Genomic DNA, 24,787 nt, shown 5'->3' with positions numbered 1-24,787 from the left:
GTTCCTAGCATTGAGGCCGTGCTCAGTCAGTGTTAGCTGCTGTTATTATTTTATTCTGATTCCCAATCCCATGTGTTTTCAACCCATTTATTTAATAAATAAAAATGCATTGTGTCCTCTGCAAGCTGGGTCCAGTTTTGATACCAGGCAGCATCCCCTGCTTTCTCCCCCAGGTCGAAGTACAAGGACCAGTGTCCCCATCCCTCGAAAAGAGGATGGATTTGATCTGGTGCCGGATTTTCCACATCTCTGCCAATGTGCCCTACGTACGGTAAAGGTCTGGGCCCTGCCAGCCAGCTTGGGGATTGGAGGTTGGGGACATGAGGACCATCCAATGACTCCCAAGAAGGCCCTGATCCAGATGTCCCCCTGCATCCCCTTCCATCTCTTACTATCAGGTCCCAAGCCTTCCGAGGGCCCGCCCTAGAACCCCTAGGACTTTTATATCAGATCCTGTGTGGAGGATGGAGGAATATTCCTGTGCTGTCCCCGAGGGGAGGGCAGGAGAGAGGGAGGCAAGGGTTGGTTCAGAGGCTGAGGAGAGTCCTCGCTGTATCCAAGGGCCATCCTGCAGGGGGCGCCTCCACCGGAGCTTTGGCTGCTGACTGGGATTTCATGGCCACTGCTGTTCCCATCAGTCAGAGGATACAGGTTTGGTGAGGTTAAACCTGGATCTACTGGTTTCAAGAACAGCGCTCCAACCACTGACATGGTCTTTTCCCCCTTGATTTTCAACTGATTTCCAGAGGCCCACTTCCCTAATTGGTCAAGGTCATCTTGAGTTTTATTCCTGTCTCCCAGAGGATTAATAAAGCCACACATTTCACATCCTTTGTAAATGTAATGAGCACATTTGTGACCCCGCCATGCAGTTTGTCAGTAACCACTAGGCCAGATGGAGCTGCAGGACTGAGCCCCTGGCTTCACTCCCAGGCAGGGGTGCACCTTGCTCGCCTATTGTTTCCCTAGTCTATTTGCTTTTCCATCTTTTCACACTCCAGGGGTTTAAACCAGTCAATTGCCCAGAACAGAAGGAGCTTCTCTGCTGTCTGCCTTCATGTCTATGACTGCCCATCATTCATTCATTCGGCCAACATTTACTTGTGCATATGCCCATCAGCCTGCTCGGCAGCCAGCAGGGGGCAATGGGCCACAGGATAAATCAGTAACCATAATACAAGAAAGGAGCTGGTGTAGTAGGAAAGTGCTTTGGTGAACATGCAAAGAGGGTGAAGAGATGCCGGGGGACCAAGGAGAGATCTCTGTTCCCAAAAACAGTAATGCAAAAAGCAGCAGCCATTTGTTTTCAACACATCAACTCACTTTTAATTCGGAGCCTTCATCCCACTCGATTGGCGGGACATGTGACTCCATCTTTCTCACCACTTCCCTCCTCCACTCCACCAAGGGCACACAGGCCCCCAGGGTCAGACTAGGCACCCAGGCACGTAAAGGCCTTGCCACTCTTTGCTGATCCACTGTTCACTAGTCCTCATGCATGATTGTCCAGACTCCTGCTCAGGGAAGACCTTGATTTCCAGGTTTAGGATTTTAAACACCATTTTCTGGGCAGAGGGCAAAGGAGAGGTCTCTGAGAAAAACAATGTCATGTGCTTTGAAGAGGAGAGATGATAGCAGAGTGGAATATGAGCTGTGGAGGGAGGAGTAGGTGAATGTTTGCATGAGAAAAGAATTAGGGCAAGATTCTTTTTTTTTTTTTTAAATGGAGATAACACTGCCACCTTTTAAATATATTTATATATTTTTAATTGATTTCATAGAGGAAGGGAGAGGGAGAGAGAGTAAAACATCAATGATGAGAACAAATCATTGATCAGCTGCCTCCTGCATGCCCCTTACCAAGGACTGAGCCCGCAACCCAGGCATGTGCCCTTGACCAGAATCAAACCTGGGACCCATCAGTCCACAGGTTGACGTTCTATCCATTGAGCCAAATTGGCTAGGGCAGGGCAAGATTCTTGGCTGCTCTTTTGCCTAATATATCTTAAAACTTGATTTTGGTATTTTTGACTCATCTTCCTAAATGTATTTACCCTGAGCCAGTCTCTGTTCTAGTTCTGCTGGGGATGGAGGGTCTAAAGGGACTTATTCCAAATTTCCAAAGTCCCCCTGCCTCAGCCAGCCAGCCACGGTGGGCTTGACCTGGTCCATGGGGCCTATGGCTGCCATCGTAGAGTTGGGAGCTCTGGGCAATACCCAATTGCCACCTTTGCAAGTCTCGGATGCTGCCCACGTAGGCCATCAGCTGGGCTCTGGCTCAAACCTCTTATTCCCCTCTCCCCCTGAAGGATTTTCTAAATAGGCATATTCTCAATGGTCTAGCCTGCCCTGCGCCAGCTCCTGCCCTAACCCAAACCTGCTGTTGCATGACCTAACCTGCTGCAGCCTCAGCCAAGCCCGTAGCCCACACCCCAGCACATGCTCCCGTTGCTTCCTTGTGTGCTGTCCAGCTAGATGCCAGTCTGGCATCAGAGCACAGGATGGCATCTTGTATCCTGACCCCTGCAGGGCGACACTGCTGAGCACCATAGGGTACATAGCCCTATCTGTGCGATCTCCTCTTCTGCAGAGTCAGACATTCCTGTACAAACCCTTGGTGCCCAGTTCATGAGCACTGGGCTCTGTATACTGGCCAGCACATCTTTCTGCTGATCCTCTGGCCTGCCCTGTGTTGGCTGCATTATATAGCCCCCCAAAGCTACTTGTCAGCCATCTGAGATGCAAGTAGCCTCATAAAATGCCCACGGCCCTCCCTGCCCCAGTCCAAGCCCTCCCAAATGGAGCCAGTGGGTAGCTGGGCATCCAGCCACGCTTGATTAATGATTGACTTCTTGAATATTTAAACAAAGCTCATCTCCAGCCACTGGGTTTCAGAGATGGCCTTGTTGGACACACACACCTGCTGCCTGGTCTGTTGCCCTGGGGATTGAGCACAGGGCAAACAGCACCTTTCCAGATTCAATGGAGGAAGGGACAACAGGGAAGGAATGCTGTTGGGGTACTCTAGGGACAAGCCTGGGAAGAGAAAAAGAAGGCCTCTGCTCTTGCCCCTTCTAGCCCTTTCTTTCCAGCCTGGGTCTGCCTGCTATTGAGACAAACTGACTTTGGATGAGGCCCCACGGGCTCCTGGGAAGGCTGAGAACCAGTTCCTATCAGAGTTTAGGGAGCCTTGGGGGGAAGTAGCATCACAGAGAGGAGGCACCAGGACCTCAGCTGAGCTGGTGGGATGATGGCCAAAAGATGAGACTGGCTTTCTCTAGATTAAGAAGTCAGGGGCTGCCTGGCCTGAATGGCTTAGTGGTTGAGCGCTGACCTATGAACCAGAGGTCACGGTTTGATTCCCAGTCAGGGCACATGCCTGGGTTGCAGGCTCTAGTGCAGGAGGCAGTCGATCAATAATTTCCTCTCATCATTGATGTTTCTATCTCTCTCTCTCTCCCTCTCCCTTCCTCTCTGAAATCAATTTTTAAAAATAATTTTTTTTAAAGAAGTCAGGGGCTCAGGAGACAGAGGTGCTGGTCTGAGGTTTCCATGGACCCTGCCTCTGCCCAGGTTTCAAGAGGTCTTCCTAAGTTTTGACTGAACCCTCACACTCCTTGCTCAACAACAGGCTTCACAGCACCTTCATTTGATGTCTCTGTCACTATGTTGCTGAGTTGTAATGTCCTCATTTGTCCCCATTACTAGCTTTCAGCTCTATAGGGGCAGGGCACCTATCAGGACTGTACCCGCGTGTAACATTTGTAGCCAGCACCGACCATGGCACATAGTGGGGACTTGGAAAATGTTTGAATGAGTGAGTGAATGAGTGTCCCACTGTCCTAGCCCTCCTCAGAATTCAGCACTCCAAAAAGTGAGCCCATGAAAAACAGCCCTACCTTTCCTCCACATCCACCCTGCCCCCCCCCCCACACACACACAGAGACAACTAAGACAACTCTGCCCTCTCCCCCGAAGGAGGCCACGTTTGCAGCTCTCCCATCCCTCAGCCACAGCAGCCAATGAGCCTCCCATCAGACACTGTGGCTCTGAGTGGCAAAGGCACACCATCCCAGGACTCCAAGCCTCTCACCTGGATTCCAGCAAAAACCTCAATAAGCCTCTTTGTCCATCTTCCCTTTCCCACTTGTAGTTTATTTCACCGAAACATTTCCTTCATGTCTAACGATGTAAGAACTTGGTTGTCCATCAATTAAAGCTAGATGTTCAAAATGCCATCTGAGGATCTTTACCAGTCCCCTTTCCTCCAACCTCACCTCTCACAGCCCCTTGGCACTGATTGTATTATCAGCCTTTGCCATTTGAATGCTTGCCCTCCAAGGCCTGCCTCAAAACTGGTCAAAGCTCTAAGCCTGCCAAGGTGCTCAGGGAACAGTGGGCCCTTTCCCTCCCTCCTTTTTAAGAAGATTCTTTCAACAAACCTCACCCCATCTTCTTCTAAGTGTACTCCTTTTCGATCGGTACCCAGACACACTTTTATCAGTGGTTACTTGCTAATCAGTGGTTTTAAATCTGCTCTCCTTGCAAGCAGCGCCTGGATGCTAAGAGCCCTCAGGCCTCTGAAGAAAGCACCTAATTGCATATTCCTTGTGCCCTTCAGGTGTGCTCCTACCCCACATCCCCCCAGGGCCGGGTCTCAGATGGGCTTGCCACTAGGAGTTCTGCATGGGCATCGGGGATCCGTTGGAGGGCACAGCAACAGGCAGGCAAGAGGTCTAACCGGCACCGTTGCCAGGATCTGGCCCAGACCATCTGTGGCCTCTAACAACCTGTTCTGCCCGCGCCTTTCCCTGCCTGAGAGCCTCGCCCCAGCAAGACAACTCCCTACTGCCCTTTGATGTCGTGAGAGGTTCCTAGAGGGGCTGCGGCCACTGGAACAAGAGCGTGAGGTCCTCAAAGAAGCCCTGCCCCATTCCCGGAGCCGGACTCCCGCCCGGCTCCGCCCCCTAGGAGCCATGGCCCCGCCCTTGCCCCGTGGAGTCCGGGAGAAGTTGCCCCCGCCGCGGCCTCGCGGCTTGTTTCAGCACCGCGGCGCGGACAGCTCCCGGCGGCGCGGAGGGCGGAGGCGCGGCGAGCCTCCGGCCGGGAAGGGTCAGGGCGGGCAGCTACCGTGGCTGCAGGAGGGCGGGCGGGGCACCGAGGCCCAAGGCCCTCCTCGGGGGCGGCGCCGCTGAGAGCCAGGACAGGCGAAGGCACCGGGAGCCGAGGTTCCGGTGGCTCCGGGCAGAGGCCTCGGCGGCCAGAAGATGCCGGTCCGCAGGGGCCACGTCGCGCCCCAAAATACGTACCTGGACACCATCATCCGCAAGTTCGAGGGCCAGAGTGAGTGCGTGCGTCGGGGAGGGGAGACGATCTGCAGTTCTGCTGCCTTGGCGGCAGGAGCAGTCGGACCCCTTTGCTAACTTTGAGTGGAGCAGGGTGGGGGATACCGGATGCTGAAAGCAAAATTATTTGCTTTAATGTCCGCCCCCCCCACACACACACACCATCTTCTCCAGCAGCCCCGCTTACCTCAATGTCTGTCCTCTTCTCTTCTGGAGCACGAGTGTCAGCTCAGCCCACCCCAGCCCTACCCCCTTCCACTGCGTTTTTCTTGCCCCCAAGCCCTGACCTTCCCATTCTATCAATGCCCAGCTTCCGCCTCTTTACACCATACCCGCCCCTGCCCACACACACACACACACACACACACACACTTCCTCCAGAGGTTGCCTTGGCATTCTCCTTTTCACCGCCTGACCCTCGCCCCCCCTGGTCTTTCTAGGAGCTCCCCCAGGTCACACCCCTGCTTCCTCTTCCTGACCCTCTCCACTGCCTCCTGGAAGCCTTAGGCCTCCCTCCCACTTCACTGACCCCATTATTGCCCTGGTCTTCCCACAATCCCCAGGACGGACTGTCCTTCCCCCACTTCTCAGGTCACTGTTCCGCTCCCTGCTTCTGACACCCTACTCCCCCTCCCCCCCATTACTCTCCCGCGCCCCCATGACTAAGGCCTCCTTGGTTTTCTCACCATCCTCAGGCCTGACCTCTCCTTCCCTCATTCTGGTCGCTGCTCTGCTCCCCCATCTAGATACCCCCTCACTGCTGCCAAGAGTCCCTATAATCTTTCCCTCCCTGACACCCATTGCCATGGGCTTCCCCCCACCTCCTCCCTTCCACCCCAGGCCGAAAGTTCCTGATCGCCAACGCTCAGATGGAGAACTGCGCCATCATCTACTGCAACGATGGCTTCTGTGAGCTCTTTGGCTACTCGCGAGTGGAGGTGATGCAGCGGCCGTGCACCTGCGACTTCCTCACGGGCCCCAACACCCCCCGCAGTGCCATGACCCGCCTGGCTCAGGCCCTGCTGGGGGCCGAGGAGTGCAAGGTGGACATCCTCTACTACCGCAAGGACGGTGAGGTGCCCTCCGGCCTCGGGTTCTTGGCCCCTGTCTTGTTCTGCCAGAGTGGCCATGGGGAGGGCATGACCCTGGGACTAAGGGCTCGAGTAAATCTTGTTTCCTGTCTGGGCCTCAGTTTCCTCGTCTGGGTGGGGAAGTGATGGGCATTGGATGTGATGCCGTTAGAGGTCCTTTTCAGAAACAGGACATCAGGCTGAGCCACTGACTGCCTCATCCTAGTTCTGGGCAGAGCCTCCCGCTCTCCACCATCACCCCCCCATGTCCCCAGCCTCCTGGCTGCCCACTCTGTCACTGCCAGCCCCAGCTGTCAGGCAACTGGGATGGAAATTAGCTTTTCCTCATCTCTGTCTGCTCTGGGGATTAGGGGACGAGTCAAGGCCTTTGCGGCCAAGTAAGGCATGGTGGCTGCTGGATGGGAAAGAGGGCTCCTTGGAAAGAGAAGGTCCAGAGATTGGCCTGACCTAGAGGCTCATTGAGTTTGGGATGTCACTGCCAAATGTACTGCAAGCAGACCAGAAGCATAGGGCAGGGCCGGGTGATAAAGACCTCTGCATCATTTGAAACTCTTCCCCAGGACTTCTGAGCTCTATTGCATAAAGCATGGGGGCGGGGCGGGGGTAATGGGGGGGAACTAGGATCATAAAAGTCCCTTTGAAATTACTTGGATAGGTGCCTCCCCTTTACACCCCCCCCCCCCCCCCACACACACACACACACACTCACCTGGTTCTACATCAAAATTACCTGGGGCTTGTTTTCCGAAACATACCTTCCCTGGAGGGAGGCTGACTCAGAAGTGTGAGGTGAGGCCCAAGCAGGTATATTTGGAAAAATCCCCCTGGTGGTTCGAATGTTCTGCTACGTTTGGGAACCACTGGCTTAGATCAATTCTTTCACTTCCTGGATGAAGAAGCTGAGGCTAAGAAAAAGAAGGGACTTGACAGGAATCCTGCTGCTGGGGTCCAACGTGGGGCTGCATTCCAGGTCCTCGGGTTCTTTCCTAGAAATGTCTCTGTTCTGAGTAATCCCAAGAGGGGAGAAAGGACCCCAACTGCCTCTGTGCTCAGAGGCAGGACTTTGGGGAGAGTCATGAGGGCCGTCTGAGTGCAGACACTGGTCAGGCACCTCTGGATGGGAACTGGGCAGGGCTGAAGCTTAAGTTCCAGGGGCCAGGTGTGTGTGTGTGTGTGTGTGTGTGTGTGTGTGTGTGTGGAGCATGGGTGTAAGCGTGAATGTGAACACATGTGTGAGTGTGTGTGTGTGTGTGTCTGTGTAAGGGCTTCCAGGGTGCTTCTTGGGCAGGCCCTGGCTGTCCCTGTGGCTGTCTCCTGCTGTTGCCACCCAAGTGAATGCAGAGGTAGAGATTAGGTGACTAGGAAGAATCTGGCTTAGTGTGGCGGTGCTCACGGGGTTAATGAAGTCAGAATATTTTAAAAAGCTGTGATCTCACCTCCTCATATCATTGCAGGGAGGAGGTGACAGTCAGGGGAGTGCGAAGGGTCCTGGAAGAACAGGACTGGACAGTAGGAGATGAGGGGGAACAACAGGTCCTTCTTTGTCCCTCTCCTGGACCCCAGAGCTCTGCCTTGGCCCCAGAGTGGTGGGGGCTGATTCTAGACACCTGGAGAAGTCAGATCAGGATTCTTAGGGTCTCCTCAGCACTCTGCATGTGACTGGGCAGGGGCAGAGGTCAAGGCCAGGCTTTGGCCCTCTGAGGTTAGAGCTTAGGTCTTCGGAACCCTCCACCTGTGTCAGAAGGGACCCTGGCATGCACTCACCCACATATTCATGTTCACACGTACACCCATGAAAGCAGGCCCCAGGTGAAAATGGAAAATTGCGTACCTAATGTCCCAAATGCCAGTCTACTCCCACCCCTACTGCAAGCCCTTTCCTGTCCTTTAGTCCAAGCCTGTGACCACCTGGACCTGCCTGAAATCAGCCCAAAAAGGGAGCGCAGAGGAGGGAGCTTCTCAGCCTGCATTAGCCTAAAGGAAGGATGTGGTTCTTGATTGATTTGTTTACCTTATGGTCCACTCTGACCACATGATCCTCTTTAAATATCAGATTAACATACATCTTACGATCCTGCGGAGGGGCATCCTGATGTTGACTTCCTCTCAGTGCCCATGACTCACAGGCCCTGGGCTGGCAAGAGTGCCAGGCCCTGGCTGGGGAGGCAGGCCCACAGCCCTGAGGCCCCAGGAATGGGTCACAGAGGCAGGTGGGTGGCCTCTGCTTGGTGTGGATGTCTCCCCTGGGGCCCAGTGCAGCAGCTGGCAGATGACTGCCTGGTGCCTGGGAGTCTGGGAATCTGATCCAGGAGATTCCTGCTTCCAGGGAGGAACGTGGGAGGGAGGATGGAGAGAGCTCAGCTGTACCCCATGCTGATGGCTGGGAGGAGATACCAAGGGAAGTGAGCGCTAACTGGGGAGCCAGAAGAGTGATGCTGGCAATATTCCTGCCAGCCAAGCTCCCACCCTCTCACATTTACATATTCACTCAATAAACAAACAACACCTGGGACAGGTGCTGGCCGCTGGCAAATGAGACAGACCCAGACCTGGGCAGCTCTGCCTTCTGACTTGCATGTTTGCCTGAGGCCCCTGCCCTTTAGAATCCTGCCCTTTGGGCCTGACACCCCCAATGGTTTGAGTTGAGGGACATAGGACCACCAGGTACTAGGAAGAGCAGGCTCACGGGGTGTCCACCCACTCACCCAGCCCAAAGGCAATTTTAGCTTGTTCTGTTCCATCCACCTACGTAGGCAGGGGAGCAAGACCCTATAGCAACATAAGGAACAGGGAGGCAAACACCGGGGGCTGGGCTGCCACAAGGGTAGAGAGAGTGGCAGGAGGGGCCTATCCTGTCCCCAGACTGCCATCTCTCTCCTTCTCCAGACTCCAGGCCATTCACTGCCCTGCCCGCACCCCAGTCCCAGCATCTCTGCCTGAAAGCTCTGCTCCCCTTCCAGGCCCGGAGCAGCCGCCTGGCCTTCACTCAGGCATTCCCATCCCAGACAAGCCCCGCCCCTCTCCAAGCTGCTGTGTACTGAGAGTTCAGGGATCCCTGCTCCATGTCTCCTCCCAGCCCCAGCGCGTCAGTTTCTCAGGACCCAGGCTCTCATCTGCAGAATTGGGGTCTCTGCCTCCCCACAAAGACCCAACCGGCTCCCCCACGGAGACTGGGTGCCAACTAGCTCAGTCAGTGATGAGATCCTTCCAGTGTCGGCTTTGTGGGCCGGGAAGATGGGAGTTGAACCCAGGGCCAGCCTGAGCTTCCTGGGGCAGAATGCCCAACCCACCTCCCCACTTAATCCACCCCCATCTGCTCCGCTTGTAATTACAGCAGAAGCAAACCTCAAGGTTAAGCCCTGAGCAGAGGCCTGAGCACAGACTTGGACCTGATGCTACATGATCTCATAATCAGCAGCTTAGCTGCTCTCCCCACCTCTGCCCTGTGGCATCAAACCCCCTCCCTCCCATCGGGGTCTCCTCACCCTGTGGCTGCCCTTAATTTTACTTTTACCCAGCCCCCTTCCCAGCGTCCCCTGGCCAGGTTCCTGCAGGAGAGGACCCCTTCGGTGACCCCCCTTGGTGTTTGCAGCCTCCAGTTTCCGCTGCCTGGTGGACGTGGTGCCCGTGAAGAATGAGGATGGGGCCGTCATCATGTTCATCCTCAACTTCGAGGACCTGGCCCAGCTCCTGGCCAAGAGCGGGCGCCGCAGCCTGTCCCAGCGCCTGCTGTCCCAGAGCTTCCTGGGCTCCGGTGAGGAGGGTGCAGGTGGCGGAGGGAGGGGTGAGTGGGGGGCATCAGGGAGAGCAGCTGGGCCCTGACCCTGGCTGCTCTGACCCTGGCCCTGCTTTCAGAGGGCTCTCACGGCAGGCCCGGCACGCAGGGGCCTGGCACGGGCAGGGTCAAGTACAGGACCATCAGCCAGATCCCGCAGTTCACGCTCAACTTTGTGGAGTTCAACCTGGAGAAGCACCGCTCCGGCTCCACCACGGAAATCGAGATCATCGCGCCCCACAAGGTGGTGGAGCGGACCCAGAATGTCACGGAGAAGGTCACCCAGGTTTGGCCCGCAGGGCGAGGCACACTGGGCTTTGCTGGGCCTGGAGGGTGGGAGGGGCGGAGCGGAGAGGGCTCAGCTGCATGCAATAATCAGCCCCCACCTAGGATTTATAAGAAGGAGTCAAGGTGGCCTGGTACTCAGGACCCGTCCAGGCCCCACACTAGCTACACACCTGAAATTGGGCTCTTTCCACGGAAGGAGCTGGCCTCAGGGAAGGCCTTCCCTGGTCCAGGCTCCACAGGGCCTTCCTTCTCAGGCGTCACCCCCACATTTCCACCGTCCCCAGACCCATCTCACCAGCAGCCGCCGCCCCCACTGACCACACCGTGGCCCCCACCCCAGGTCCTGTCGCTGGGGGCGGACGTGCTGCCGGAGTACAAGCTGCAGGCGCCACGCATCCACCGCGGGACCCTGCTGCACTACAGCCCCTTCAAGGCCGTGTGGGACTGGCTCATCCTGCTGCTGGTCATCTACACGGCCGTCTTCACGCCCTACTCGGCCGCCTTCCTGCTCAGCGACCAGGACGGGTCGCGGCGCGGGGACTGCGGCTACACCTGCAGCCCGCTCACCGTGGTGGACCTCATCGTGGACATCATGTTCGTCGTGGACATCGTCATCAACTTCCGCACCACCTACGTCAACACCAACGACGAGGTGGTCAGCCACCCCCGCCGCATCGCCGTCCACTACTTCAAGGGCTGGTTCCTCATCGACATGGTGGCCGCCATCCCCTTCGACCTGCTCATCTTCCGCACGGGCTCTGACGAGGTGAGCAGCCCCGCAGCCCTGGGGCCTCCCAGAGGGCGCCCGGCACTGGGCACCTTTGCCAAAGCACGTGCAGGGGCGAAGGGGGCAGACATCTCCTGTCGCCTCCCAGCCCTGGAAAAAGGACCGCCAGGGCTGCGCCCCAGTCCTGGGTGGCCTCCCTGTGCCCCACGACTCAGCCCCTTCTGGGGTGGGCATGTTTTAGTCCCAGGTCCTCATGCTGACTTCTAAACCGCACTCACCTTGGAGTTACAAAGGGACTATGCAAGCTGCTCCTCACTACAGGCTGACCCCTTCCCACCCCTGAATCCTGAACCCTGTGCCACTTCCCACAGCTGATGTGAGGGCGTTTTCATGCTTTTCTTAGAGCTGCTAGTCCCACCATGTCCTTTCCCCCACCTCTTTGGGATCAGTTTTCCACTCCAATGAGCTCTGCCTCTTGTGTTCCGGTCACCCCACCCCCCAATCACCCCAGCCTGTGCATGACTCCCTGCCCCCATGCCCACCCATTCCCAGAAAATCTTTCCCCAAATCCTCTCCCCTCCTCTCTAGCCACAGTCCCCGCCTGGACACTGAGTGGCTTTCTCACCCATGTCTGCCCCAGCCCCACGCCTGCCAGCCGTACACCTTCCACCAAGAAGCCGGAGAGGGTTTCAGATCGCTCAGATGACCCCGTTACTTATCTGGCCCTGTCCTCGGAGCCTTAAGTGGCCACCCAGCGGCTTGGGAGAAAAGCCAGTCTCCCTCTGGGACTGCGGGGCCCACAGGAACAGCACTTGCCCACCTTCCAGGCTCATTTCCCAGTCCTCTGCCATCTTCCTCATAAGCTCCACACTTGGCTTCCCACGTGGGCGGTCCCATTTCACACTTGTAGGCCTTTGCTCTTGCTGCTCCCTGAGCCCGGAGTGCCCTCTCCCTCCTATCTGCCTGGTGGCCTGGCCTCATCCCTCAAGACTCGGCTCATGTGTCACCTTATCTGTGTAGCCTCCCTGCTCTGCTCCTGCAGCCTTGACCTCTCCTTCCTCTATGCTCTCCCTAGATTTCTGTCCTAGTAACTGTAATGCTGCCTTTGAGCTCCTTAAGGTCCCGCTCTGTGCCCCACTGCCAAGAGCCTGGCCCCGAGCAGGTTTTTCAAGAGTGTTTGTTGAATGACTATGGGACCGTATGCACGGGGAAACAAATGCGGTCCTGAGCGCAGACTTTCAAGGGCTGACCGCTAGTCCCATGGCCCCCTCCCTGCCCCTCCAGACCACCACCCTGATTGGGCTGCTGAAGACGGCCCGGCTGCTGCGGCTGGTGCGCGTGGCCAGGAAGCTGGACCGCTACTCCGAGTACGGGGCGGCCGTGCTCTTCCTGCTCATGTGCATCTTCGCCCTCATCGCGCACTGGCTGGCCTGCATCTGGTACGCCATCGGCAACGTGGAGCGGCCCTACCTGGAGCCCAAGATCGGCTGGCTGGACAGCCTGGGCGTGCAGCTCGGCAAGCCCTACAACGGCAGCGACCCCGCCTCGGGCCCCTCGGTGCAGGACAAGTACGTCACCGCCCTCTACTTCACCTTCAGCAGCCTCACCAGCGTGGGCTTCGGCAACGTCTCCCCCAACACCAACTCCGAGAAGGTCTTCTCCATCTGCGTCATGCTCATCGGCTGTGAGTGCCACCTCCTGCCCCCGGCCCTGCCCACAGAGGTCGGTTTTTAGTTTTGTAGTGAGATGTAACAGCACAGAGTAACAATGTGTGTGATAAGCGGGTCCTGAGCAGATAGCACAATGAAACGGTGCCTGTATGCACCAAGTACGCACAGCATTTAACACCCTGCAGCCCTTGCCACGTGCCAGGAACCATTTGCAGGGCCCAGTGCAAAACAAAAAGAGAGAGCCTTTCCTTTAAAAAAAAATAAATAAATAAAATAATATTTCAAGACAACGACTGCAGAAAATTAAACCAATGTGGGGGGAAGGGTGGCCTTCTTAGCATAGGTCACCTGCCTCTGAAGCCAGACCTGCCAGGCCCTTTTCTAAGTGCTTATCAAAGGCCCACATTCCGTTCCAATCACTCCCCACATAAGGGCCATATTATGAACCCAATTTACAGACCAAGAAACCCAGGGTCCTCCCCTCCCAGGGGACACACAGAGACCCCGTTCCAGTCCCGGGGGCCCTTCCCGGGGCCGTGTGTGCCCAGGCTCTGCTCTGTGCTGCCGGCTTCCCAAGACACCGGGGCCAGGAACGTGAGAGGCGCTGTGGGATTTCACACGTAGAGGAAGTTGTCATGTTCAGAGTATTTAGAGACGTGAAAGCCCCGAAAAACAAAAACAAACAGCAAGGAGGGGAAAAAAAAAAAAGGATAAAAACAAGACCAAGAGTTTTCCCTTTATTATATTTTTACAGCTGAATGAAAAAACAAATTTGAACTAAAAAAATTCCATTGCCCTAATTGTTTCTCTCAGGAGTTTGGGCTCTGGGCCCAGGGAGATGCCAAGAGGCAGAGGGTAAAGGGAGGAGGGCAGAAGTGCCCTGGTGCTGTTCTGGGCACCTCTGACTGAGTCCCGGGTGGAGGAAGAGGGAGGCTGGAAGCAGGCCCCGGGGTGCGGTGGGGTGGCCTGGTGGGGATGCACAGGAGCTCACTCCCCGAACCCCGGCTCCCTGCCCCAGCCCTCATGTATGCCAGCATCTTTGGCAACGTGTCCGCCATCATCCAACGCCTGTACTCGGGCACTGCCCGCTACCACACGCAGATGCTGCGAGTCAAGGAGTTCATTCGCTTCCACCAGATCCCCAACCCGCTGCGGCAGCGCCTGGAAGAGTACTTCCAGCACGCCTGGTCCTACACCAACGGCATCGACATGAACGCGGTGAGCCGGCCGCCCTGCCCCGGGGGTGGGCGACCCAACGCAAGCCCCACCCTTTTCTCTTGTTTAAAAATATTTTTGTTTATTTCAGAGAGTAAGGAAGAGGGAGAAAGAGAAAGAGAGAAACATCAATGATGAGAGATAGCCATTAATCAGCTGCCTCCTGCACACCCCCAACTGGGGACTGAGCCTGCAATTCGGGCATGTGCCCTTGACCAGAATCGAACCTGGGACCCTTCAGTCTGCAGGTTGACACTTTATCCACTGAGCCAAACTGACTAAGGGCTCTTTAAAATAAATAAATAAATAAATAAATAAATAAATAAATAAATAAAATTATATATATATATATATATATATATATATATATATATATATATATATATATGAAAAAAAATCAGAAAGGAAGGGAGAGGAAAAACTAGATAGAAACATCAATGATGAGAATCACTGATAGGCTGCCTCCTGCACGCCCCCTACTGGGGATGGAGCCCACAACCCGAGCATGTGCCCTTGACGGGAATGGAACCCGGACCTTTCAAGTTCACTCTCTATCCACTGAGCCAAACCAGCTAGGACAAGTCCCACCCTTGCTAATGGGGAAGACACGGTCCCAGGCTCAGGGCGCCCCCCAACGCCTTCCCCGCCCGCTGCCTCAGCCCCACCCCTCCCATCTGGCCTCCTTGCAGGTGCTGAAGGGTTTCCCCGAGTGCCTGCAGGCTGACATCTGCCTGCACCTGCACCGGGCGCTGCTGCAGCACTGCCCCGCCTTCCGCGGCGCCAGCAAGGGGTGCCTGCGCGCCCTCGCCGTCAAGTTCAAGACCACGCATGCGCCCCCCGGGGACACGCTGCTGCACTTCGGGGACGTGCTCTCCACGCTCTACTTCATCTCCCGCGGCTCCATCGAGATCCTGCGCCAGGACGTGGTGGTGGCCATCCTCGGTGGGTCAGGCGGCAAGGGTGGGATGGGGGGACCGGAGATGTCCTGCCTGGACCGCCCCATTCCTGGGGATGGTGGTGGCGCCTTGTAGGGACCTGTATGTGCCCAGCGTGTGCCAGAGAGCTTTCCCCTGGCTCACTGAATCCTGAAAACAAACCTCTGCCATAGGCCCCCTTTCCTCGTAGGGAAGTTGAGGCTCAGGGAGATCATGCTGGTATGGGGGCCAAGCAGGGATTCCTGGGCAATATGTCTGACTCCCAAGTCCTGGCAAGCAGGCTCCTACCGTCTTTCCCTGTGCGGGAGCACAGGGTGAGAGCGTGAGGGCTTGTCATGGGTGGAGGGGGGTCTTCGGTGTCAGTCAGCACTGGGAAGGCTGGACTTGGGAAGAAGGATGTGAGCGCTGGGCAGGGGACAGATGTGGGGCACCTGCAGCCTCTGCCCGTTACCAGCTGTGCCAGTGTGACCTGGGGCAGGTGGCTTCACGTTTCTGAGCCTCACAGGGTTTTCTCTTTCTCATCTTCCTCCCCTCCCCTCCCCCAACTTCAGCCACCCCAAGTCCCCCCCTGCCCAGGTCGTCAGCCTGGCCCTCCCTTGGTCTCCAGGGCCCGGCCCACCTCCAGCAGCCCCGGTCAGGCCCCCTGTGCCCACTCCTTCCCCCTCTGGCCTGCCCTCAGCTGGTGTCCACCAAGCGTGGGGCTCTGGTCTCTTCTCATCCCGCACTCTCACCGGGGCCAGCTCCTCGCTCCCAGGGTCTCAGCCTCCATCTGTGCCTCAGGCACTCCCAGATCTCTGTCCTAGCCCCATGCTCTCCTTAGACCAGATGTTCTATTCCCTCCTGGGCTCGGCCACCTTCTATTCCGGAGGCCGACCAAACAACAAACAACGTCTCTCAACCTGAAATCCCATCTGCCCTCAAAGGCAGCTCTTAGGGCATCCCCGTCCCTGTGCGCCGCCCATGGCCTGAGCCAGAGACCTTCCTGCCCCCTCTCGTCCAGGTCACCACGGCGCCCCTTCTGTCTCCCTCTCTGTCCCTCACGGGTCTCCTTGTCCCTGCCCGGGTCTAGCCCTCATAGTGTCCTTCCTGGACAGTTCCTGCATCTGGAACATTCCCATGTTCCTGCATCTGGTTTGCTCCCATACGCCATCTTCCACCTTCTGCCAGCGACCTGAAATTCACATCCTCTTCTGTCCAAAACCTTCCGTGGGTCCCCATGGCTCCCAGGACAAGAGTGAATACCTGTGGGCACAGTCTTCCCCAGTCTAGCAACCCTACGTCCTGCCACTCTCCCCCTGGTACTTCCGGTTCCAGCCATACAAGCTACGTATCACTCTCTAAGCCTGCCTGTCTGTCACACACCTCTGCCTTTCAAGGGCTGCAACTCCTCTTGGCACCCCTGCCTGGCAGACTCTGCTCACTCTTTAAGGCTGAGCATAAGCACAGGCTCCTCTCTGAGACCTCCCCTCACTGCCAGCCTATTTTAGAAGTACCATTCGTGTGGGAGGGATAATAATTATTATTAATAATTAAGAAGCCAGTCCAATTTAAGTTTCAGTCAGAGACATGAAATCCCATTTTGTCCTGAGTGGAAATGGACTTGAGATCATAATCCTTCATCTGCTAGAAAACCATTGCTTGATAATGTTGCCCAGATTTCAAGATCCTGGGTTTCATATGTATTCCTGGCAAATTCTTTCCATTGTTAGGACTCAGTCCCCTCTTTTGTGGATGATCTTTGATCTTATTCTCTTGAGGAACATGTCCTGGCCTCCATCCATCATTGTCTGTGACCCTTGTTACAGCATGACCAGACTGAGGGGGCTGGACTTTCCTGCCGGGAACTCAGACATCAAAGCAATCAGCACGCCGCCCTGGGCTCTCTGCCCCCCAACCCTGACCCGTAGCACTGACCACACAGTGTTTTTCTACCAGATTGCCTTTCTCCTTGGAGCTCAATCCTCGTCAATTCTCACCACCCAGCCCCCACTTCGGTTCCTCTGTCCGCCCCCCTCCTCCCTGCTCCCCAACCACTCCTAGTAGAATGAGCCCCTCCCTCTTCTATGGTTCTTCCCTGTTCTCAGGTCAAAGATCATTCTGTAAACTAGCTGCCTGCTTATGGGCCTATCTCTCAGGGATTTTAGGGGGGGACAGCATCTTCTGTCAATACCGGGGAAACACGGTATTGACCCCAGGAGGGCCCAATACCATCATCACATGCCCCAATGTCAGCCCATGTCCACCTTGTGACATCTGTCAATACCAACACCTTGAAATCACATGCCTGGTGCCTTTCACTATTCAAGGTACTTTCTCAAGCATCACATCTGCTCCTCTGGACAGCAGTGATGCTTGTCTACCAGTGGGGTAGACAAGGGAGATACGGTTATACCCGTTTTAGAGATGAGGACACTGGGGTCCAAAGAGGGGAAGTGACTTCCCAGGCTTCCTCTGCCAGTGTCATGCTGGTTACCGGGCCCCACAATGGGAAGTGGGAACACAGAGTCAGAAGCGTTGGGCCCTGCGCTGGGGGGCTCCTGACTGTGGATTCCTTGCATCCCAACATCACTGCAGCAGGCTACGGAGAGGGGAGGAGGTTGAGCAGGGAGCCGTTAGTGTCCTTTACTGCCCACTGACCCCCAGGGTGGGGATAGGGGCAGCCCCAAAGCATGTGGAACTAGGAGGGGGGATTCTGACTGAGGGTGGCCCGGAATGTCCAGAGACAGCTGAAGCACCCACGTTCTGGAAAGGGGGGAGGGGTTCCTCTGCAGAGCTCAGAGGACAAGGTAAGGGCACACTCCTCATCCCCGGCCAGGACATCCAGCCTTGTCCCCAGAGCTTGATCCTGAGCACCAGACCCCCCCCCCCCCCCCCCCCGCGGAATCCCTGGGGTGAGAGAGGGGTCCTGGACAAGGGGCCCTCAGGAAAGAGCCTTAGAAGAGAGCTTGGAGCCAGATCCTAGAGAAACCCCCGCCCCTCCGGCTGGCAGGAAAGAATGACATCTTTGGGGAGCCTGTTAACCTCCACGCCCAGCCGGGCAAATCCAGCGCCGACGTGCGGGCCCTCACCTACTGCGACCTGCACAAGATCCAGCGTGCAGACCTGCTGGAGGTGCTGGACATGTACCCTGCCTTTGCCGACAGCTTCTGGAGCAAGCTGGAAGTCACCTTCAACCTCCGGGACGTGAGTCTGGGCTGGGTGGGCCAGGGTGCGGGCGGCCCTTGGCCAGCTGGTCACAGAGAATGCCCAGGCAGCCTGCTGAGAGCTTGGCCTGCTTGGCCTGGGGGACCCATCTTTTTCTTTCAGCCCACACTGTGTTCTTTGCCATAGTTTCTTCTGTGTCCGCTGTGGCCTGCACAATGCTAAATGTGATGATAGCTCCAGTGATTGAGCACCTACTACCCTGTTTCCCCAAAAATAAGACAGTGTCTTATATTATTTTTTTCTCCCAAAGTTGCGCTAGGTCTTATTTTCAGGGGATGTCTTATCTTTTCATGTGCTAGGTCTTATTTTCGGAGGATGTCTTATTTTCTGGGAAACATGGTATGTGCGAGGCGTTGGGCTTCTTTTACATGATCTCGCTAAATCCTTTTTCTTGCAAATGCCGTTATTATCCCCATTTCCCGGATGAGGAAGCTGAGGGCCAGAGAGGACACATTGCCCAAAGCCATTCAGCCCCTCAGTAAGCCATACATACAGTCAATGGCAGAGCCAAACTGTGGAATCAGGCTTGTGCCACTCCCGAGCCCAGGCTTTGCCCACCCATTGTACCAAGCTGAAAGGGAGGGTGTGTGCTGCCCGGGGGCTCCTGGTGCCAGGTCCGGGGGTGTAGAGGGTGAGAGAGCTGTCTCTCCTCTCAAGCTTATCACTGGGCGGAGGAGATTAAACAAGCCAGGGAAACAAAGAGCCCCGTGGTTCGATAACCAAGGAAGTCACACAGGTGTGCAGGGAGAACACATTTCCGTGGAGCCCAGGGTTGCCACGGAGTGGGAGGGCCTGACGAGGCTGCATGGAGGCCGGGGTCTGGAATCAGCCAGTGGGAAGGAGGTGGCAGCCATGCTTGATAGGGGCAACAGTGGCTGAGGCCCCAGCTCTGAGCCCCTTTCCCCCAACCTAACACCCAGCCTCAGGGGGAGGGGCTCTGCCGGCCCAGGATGGAGGGTACAGTGCTGAGACAGGTTTTCTTACTAGGCACAGCCCGCCCACCCAGAGCCCTCTGCTATTCCCCTCTCCCAGGCTCTCCTCTTCCCGTCTGATCTGTCAGAGATTCCTTGTAAGGGCCCTGCCTTGGGCCCCCCAGCCACTAGGAGCCATTAGCTGGCCTGAGTGCTCAGTGGCTGGATACCAGGGCAAGAGTGATGTGGTCTCCATGCACAACTGCAGCCCCCTAGGGTGGCCCTAAGTGGAGGTACCAGAAGGGTGGGCTGCTGAGGGTGTTGCTGAGGGCACCTGCTGGTCTGGGGGTTCCAGGCCCAGTCTCCTCCAAGGAGACCCCCATTGGCCATGCTGAGGGCAGGAGCATGGAAAGGGAGGACTGGAAGAACAGCTCCCCTGCCCCCTCCACAATCCCCCACAAACAATCAGGATGCTCCGAGTAGCCTTTCCCAAGACGCTGGGGGTCAGCAGGCCTCCACGCCCCTGTTCACCCCCTCCCACCAGGCAGGAGGCACCTGCAGAAAGCTGTCAGGAACATTATGGGAGAGCCCAGCCACCTGTCACCCCTTTCTCACAGGGGCCACAGGGGACATTGGAGGTGCGGGGGGAGGGCAAGGGAGAACCAAGAGGCCCTGCCCAGCTTCGGTCCCTGTTACTTGATGCTCTTGTTCCCCACAAGGCAGATGGGGGTCTCCGGTCATCACCCCAACAGGCTCCAGGCAACCAGGACCACGAAGGCTTCTTCCTCAGTGACAACCAGTCAGGTGAGCAAAGCCAGTCTCCACCGGTGTCTGCCGCCCCCAGCCCAGAGCCCCGGCCAGCCTCCTGTGCCCTCGCAGTCCTTTCATCCTGCTTCCCCTAGGAGAGGCCCCCCAACCCCTGGACGAGTGGAGCTGGGCTCCCTCCCTAGGCTCGGCGCTGGAGGCCTTTCCCCCGTCCTCCCCATGGCCTCAGAGCCTGGGTGAGGGCTAGCGGGGTGCCCAGTGCTGTCACAAGAAGAGGAATACGGGCCAAGCCTCTGGGGTTCCACAGCAAGGCTACAGGGAAACCACTAGGCTTTAGCTTCCTAGAGAGTAAGGCCAGGGCTCAGTGCCCCACCCAGCCAGCCCCCAAAGCAGGAGCCCTACGCCTCCTCCTCGGGCTACAGCCTTATGGGTCATGGATACCAGACTTCTATGGAGACAGGACTTCATACTCCTGGGCGTGCCGGTGGGAAGAGCCACCCCTCCCGCCCCGCGTTCCCATGGCAGGTAGGGGGAGGGGCACGGGCTCAGGTGTGTAGAACCAGCTAAGCCAAGTTCAGGCTTTCCTTCGGCTCCCGCAGGTGCAGCCCCTTCCCTGAGCCTCTCAGATGCATCTGGCCTCTGGCCTGAGCTGCTACAGCAAGTGCCCCAAAGGCCAAGGCACAGCCCTTCGGACCCTCAGGGAGACCCAGACGGCTGGTCTCGGGAGCTGGGCCCCAGGCTAGAGCAGCTCCAGGCCCAGGTGAACAGGTGAGTGCCTTGCAGGCCAGGTTCTGGGGGCTGCAGGGAGTAAGCCCAGCAGCAGGCGAGGCACGGGTGCCCCCTCCTGGTGGTTCAGGAACCTCACTGGATGTCCTGTTAAGTTTCAGAATGGCCAGCCCCATTGAACAGCAGGCCTGTCCGCACAATTCCTTAGATGGCTTGTCCCAGCAAACCACGGAACACGTCAAGGAAGCTCATCCTCTAGTTTTATATAATGAAGAAAAAATTAGGATGCAAATCCTAGAGAGTCTAGATCTTTCTTTTTCATTTCTGAAAACAAGTTTTATTTAAATAAGGGTTTAAATACATAAATACATAAGGGTTTAAATAACATTAAAACTAAAGGATGAGGGGAAAACACCCCCCAAATCTTTTTTCTTTTACTTCTCATGGCATTGGGAAACGGCTGGTCTCTACAGCTAGCTACATGACTGACACTTCAGTTTGAAATTTGTTCCCTTGTCAAAAGTTTAACTTGGATAGAAGATTGGCCTCAAATTATGTAGTTTGGACAACAATTAGCTAGGATATGTCAGGTCAAAAAGACGTTGGTGGCAAGCCGGAAGTCCTTACACCTCCCTGGAGGGAAGGCGGCAGGCTGCTCTGAGCTCCATCAGGTGTAGATCTTTGACTGCAGAGGGCTCCCCCTAGTGGTACACAGGGCGCTGCTGCCTGACCCCTCTCTCAGCTTCACCCAAGGCTGCTCAGGCAGTGGGTGACATTCTCTGAGGGCAGGGAACTCTGGAGAGGAGCTTTGGCCAGACATGGGCTTGGCTGAAACCTCACGGTATTGCTGTTTCAGGCTGGACACTGCCCGGCGCCCACTGCTTGAGCTCTGTTTAAATGAGGGACTTCAAGACCAGACAGCATGGCTCTTTTCAGTTTATTGCACGAAGGAATCACACTAGTCCAAGCTAAAAGCAGACCCCAGATGGTTACATTATACAAGCTGTGAGGTTTTTAAACTTGTGACAAGGGACAGAAGGGAAATTCCACTCATTGCAAAGAAATCCTCACTTAAGCTTCAGTGAGCCCAAAGCACTTACAACCCCAGGAACCTTCAGCTGGTGGTCCTTAGCCAGTGCGGTCTCGACGAGGAACTGGCATATGTCCTGGCGCTGGTCATACTGCAGCTGAATCGCTTCTCCATATTCTGGATGCTCAATGACAGTACCATTGCCGGCAAATTTTTTCCTAAAGGCCTTCACGAGTTTATTTTGATCGTAGTCATCAGCGATCCCTTGGAAGGTGGTAAGGGTCTTCCTGCCGTTTCTCTGTTGAATTCTTATATGGATGTGACCCTCAGTGCCAGCGGGAAGCAGATCATCATCCTTACCTGCATCAGCAAAGGGGCTGAAAGAGTGGAGGTTCTGGATAGCGGACATACGTTTCCTTGGGGGAAACGGCCTGCAGAAGGCTGCGGAGGGAGAAGGGCATGGGGAGGCTCAAGGTGGAGGTTGCTGAGTCCTCGGGGGCCGCTCAGTCCCTCAAGGAAGCTTTCTTGAGGGAGGGGCATAACTTCATGCAGAGAAACCAACTTCAAGGGCCCTTGGGAAAGGGGTGTGGCCTGTGGATAACCAAGTTGTGGTGGCAGAATTAGGGCTTAGGGGCAGTACAATCCTGGGTTCCAATGCTGACTCTGCCTCCTACCAGCAAGAGTGTGGGCAAGTTACTTAATCACTCTGTGCCTCAGTTTGCCCTTTCAGAATACCCATATCAGAGCTTCTTGATGAAGACCGAATGACATGCATACGGCACCTGGTCACTTATTTTCAACGTCAGGGATGTGCTAGGGGAATTTGGGCAGGGGCTCTGGACTGTAGCAAGGAAATAGCTTCAATAGGCCCCAGCTGCCCTTCCAAGCAGCAGGAACTGCATGAAGGCTACCAAATTGGGAGCTGTCCTCAGGCCCTGAACTGCCCACCCTAACCCCAACCCTGGCCCTGATCTTGACCCTGACTGTGGCGTGCTGTCCTGTTTGGCAGGCTGGAATCCCGCCTGTCCTCAGACCTCAGCCGCATCCTGCAGCTCCTTCAGCAGCCCCTGCCCCAGGGCCACGCTGGCTACCTTCTGGGAGCATCCGCTAACGACCTGGCCTTGTTTCCTGTGGCCTCAGCGACCCAGAGTCCAGGAACGAGGCTGCCCCAGGGCGGCCTGCCCCCTGCACAGGTGAGCAGGGGAGGTGTTCCGCAGGGGCTTGCCTGGAGGCTGCTGCATTCCTCCCCCCACCCCTTCTCTCTCGCCCTTCTCAGGCCCCAAGCTGTGGTGACTTGGACCAAGTTCCTGAGCCGAAGCACAGGAACTCCTCCTCCGGGATGCCTCAGCTGGCCATGGCCATGGACAAAGCTCTGACTCTGTCCTCTGAACTGGAGCGTCCCGAGGGGCCTCTGTCATCCCTGGCCTCACCTCTGCATCCCCTGGAGGTACAGGGACTCGTCTGTGGTCCCCGCTTCTCCTCCCTCCCGGAATACCTCAGTGCTGTCCCCAAGCAGCTGGAGTTCCCCAGACATGGCTCAGATCCTGGATTTGCAGGGAGTTGGAGCCACTGAACCCCAAGACAAAAGACCCCGGAAGGGGATCGCAGGTGGGTGAGGTGAGAGTGAAGGGTTTGGGGGAGGCGGAGAGCTGCCGAGGCGGACCTCTGAAAACCATGCTCTCTGAGTAGCTACAAACTGCTAACCCAGGTGACCCAAGATGGCAGAAGCGAGGAGGCTCAGGATGTGTCCCAGCCTCCGGGCCTCTGCTTAGATAGCAAGCCTGAAGGAGGGGCCAGCACCTTGGGTGTGCAGTTAGCTGACAGGGAGCGGGGTCAGTGAGGAAAAGACAAGTTTCTGATCTTCTGTGTGAGGGCCTTGCTCTGGGCCTGGTGAAATCCCCTCCTGGCTCAGAACTATCCACTGCCTTTCCGCCCAGCACCCAAAATTGGTCAGACTCCCTGTGAGAGCCTGTGTCCTGGCTGGAGACGCAGGTGTCTTCTGTAGTGGACACATCAGGGCACAGGGCTCCAGCCCTCGGTGGCTCAGTCCCTTGTGGTTTTGTGACGACCTTTGGACTTTAGCGGATGGTGGAGTGTATCACAGCTAATAAAGTCTGCACATTTCACCTTGGGCTGGGTGTGTCACTTACCTGAGGGTGATTCTGCCCTCGACTCTGCCATGACGCCAACATCTCAGCCGTCTTCTCCAAGCCCCTCTCACCAAGAGCTATGTGTTGGGGACTTGCAGGTGGCCCTGCTGGACCCAGAAGCCCTGGAACCGTGGAGCTTTTAGCCAGGCTGGGATGAAGGGGAGTGAGAGGTACTGGCTTGGTGGACATTGGGAGTCATGACAACAGCCAACACTTTCATAACAGTCCCCCTGTTCAGTGCACTGTGCTGACTGCCTCAGGTATTAGTTTATCTAATCCTCTCCCTGAGGGGTCACTGTTTCTCCCCATTTTAGAGAAGTGGGATCAAAGGTGGAGATAGACAGAAAACTTATACAAGCACAACTTTCGGTAGCCGTTTCCTGGTTTAGGTGCCGGTTACATGCGTGTGTTGTGAGAATATGTGCACTTCTATGTATAAGTTATACAATAATAATAATAATAATAATAATAATAATGGAATCTTGCCCACAATAGAGGGGGGAAAAGGATGTCATTTCAACCTAAATGGTTTGGCTTGAGAATATGCGCAATTAACTACCCCACTGAAATGGACTGCTGTCCAAAAAGTACCTGGTCGCTGGTCTTCAGTCCTCTTTGCTCCCTAAAAGAATTATTCCCTAAAAGAATTTGAAAATGTATTTGCCTCTTCGCACATTTTTAAGTTGACATATGAAGTATTTCATTATTAAGTTTAAATAGCTGTAAAGGATGTCATTTCCAGTGTGTTGAATATATTGACACTTTTTAAACTGTTTTATTGCCATGGATCCATTTTGATCCAAAGAGCATAGTGGTTTGAGAGCCAACACCATTCATTTTAAAAACACTAGAACAAACACTTCTTTAACATCATTTATTTTTTTTCTCATAATTCCATTCTCTTCTCAGTTTATGCGACATATAATTTATTATCCTGCTTTAAAGTTTATTATTC

The 24,787-nt window shown here is 55.7% G+C and overlaps 2 protein-coding genes across 2 annotated transcripts; one reads left to right on the top strand and one right to left on the bottom strand.

Moving 5' to 3' along the window:
* The first annotated feature begins 4,976 nt into the window (after positions 1–4,976).
* Positions 4,977–24,053, top strand: KCNH6 (potassium voltage-gated channel subfamily H member 6). The gene is made up of 13 exons (XM_084864169.1): positions 4,977–5,343; positions 6,186–6,416; positions 10,029–10,190; positions 10,292–10,497; positions 10,840–11,265; positions 12,511–12,910; positions 13,915–14,114; positions 14,801–15,053; positions 18,036–18,229; positions 19,881–19,965; positions 20,526–20,694; positions 22,692–22,875; positions 22,959–24,053. Exons 1-13 carry the CDS (start codon positions 5,268–5,270, stop codon positions 23,253–23,255), a joined length of 2,883 nt encoding a protein of 960 aa, XP_084720295.1. The 5' UTR covers positions 4,977–5,267; the 3' UTR covers positions 23,256–24,053.
* On the bottom strand, positions 21,428–22,091 carry LOC311611725 (eukaryotic translation initiation factor 1-like; the record flags this gene model as incomplete). Its single annotated transcript, XM_084864170.1, has 1 exon — positions 21,428–22,091. The coding sequence occupies one exon, from the start codon at positions 22,089–22,091 to the stop codon at positions 21,720–21,722; it is 372 nt and encodes a 123-aa protein (XP_084720296.1). The 3' UTR covers positions 21,428–21,719.
* Positions 24,054–24,787: the final 734 nt, after the last annotated feature.

The sequence above is a fragment of the Pipistrellus hanaki genome (assembly GCF_964339955.1).
Source record: "Pipistrellus hanaki genome assembly, chromosome: 16".
Taxonomy (NCBI): Eukaryota; Metazoa; Chordata; class Mammalia; order Chiroptera; family Vespertilionidae; genus Pipistrellus; species Pipistrellus hanaki.
This window is presented reverse-complemented; position numbering and strand designations above follow the sequence as displayed.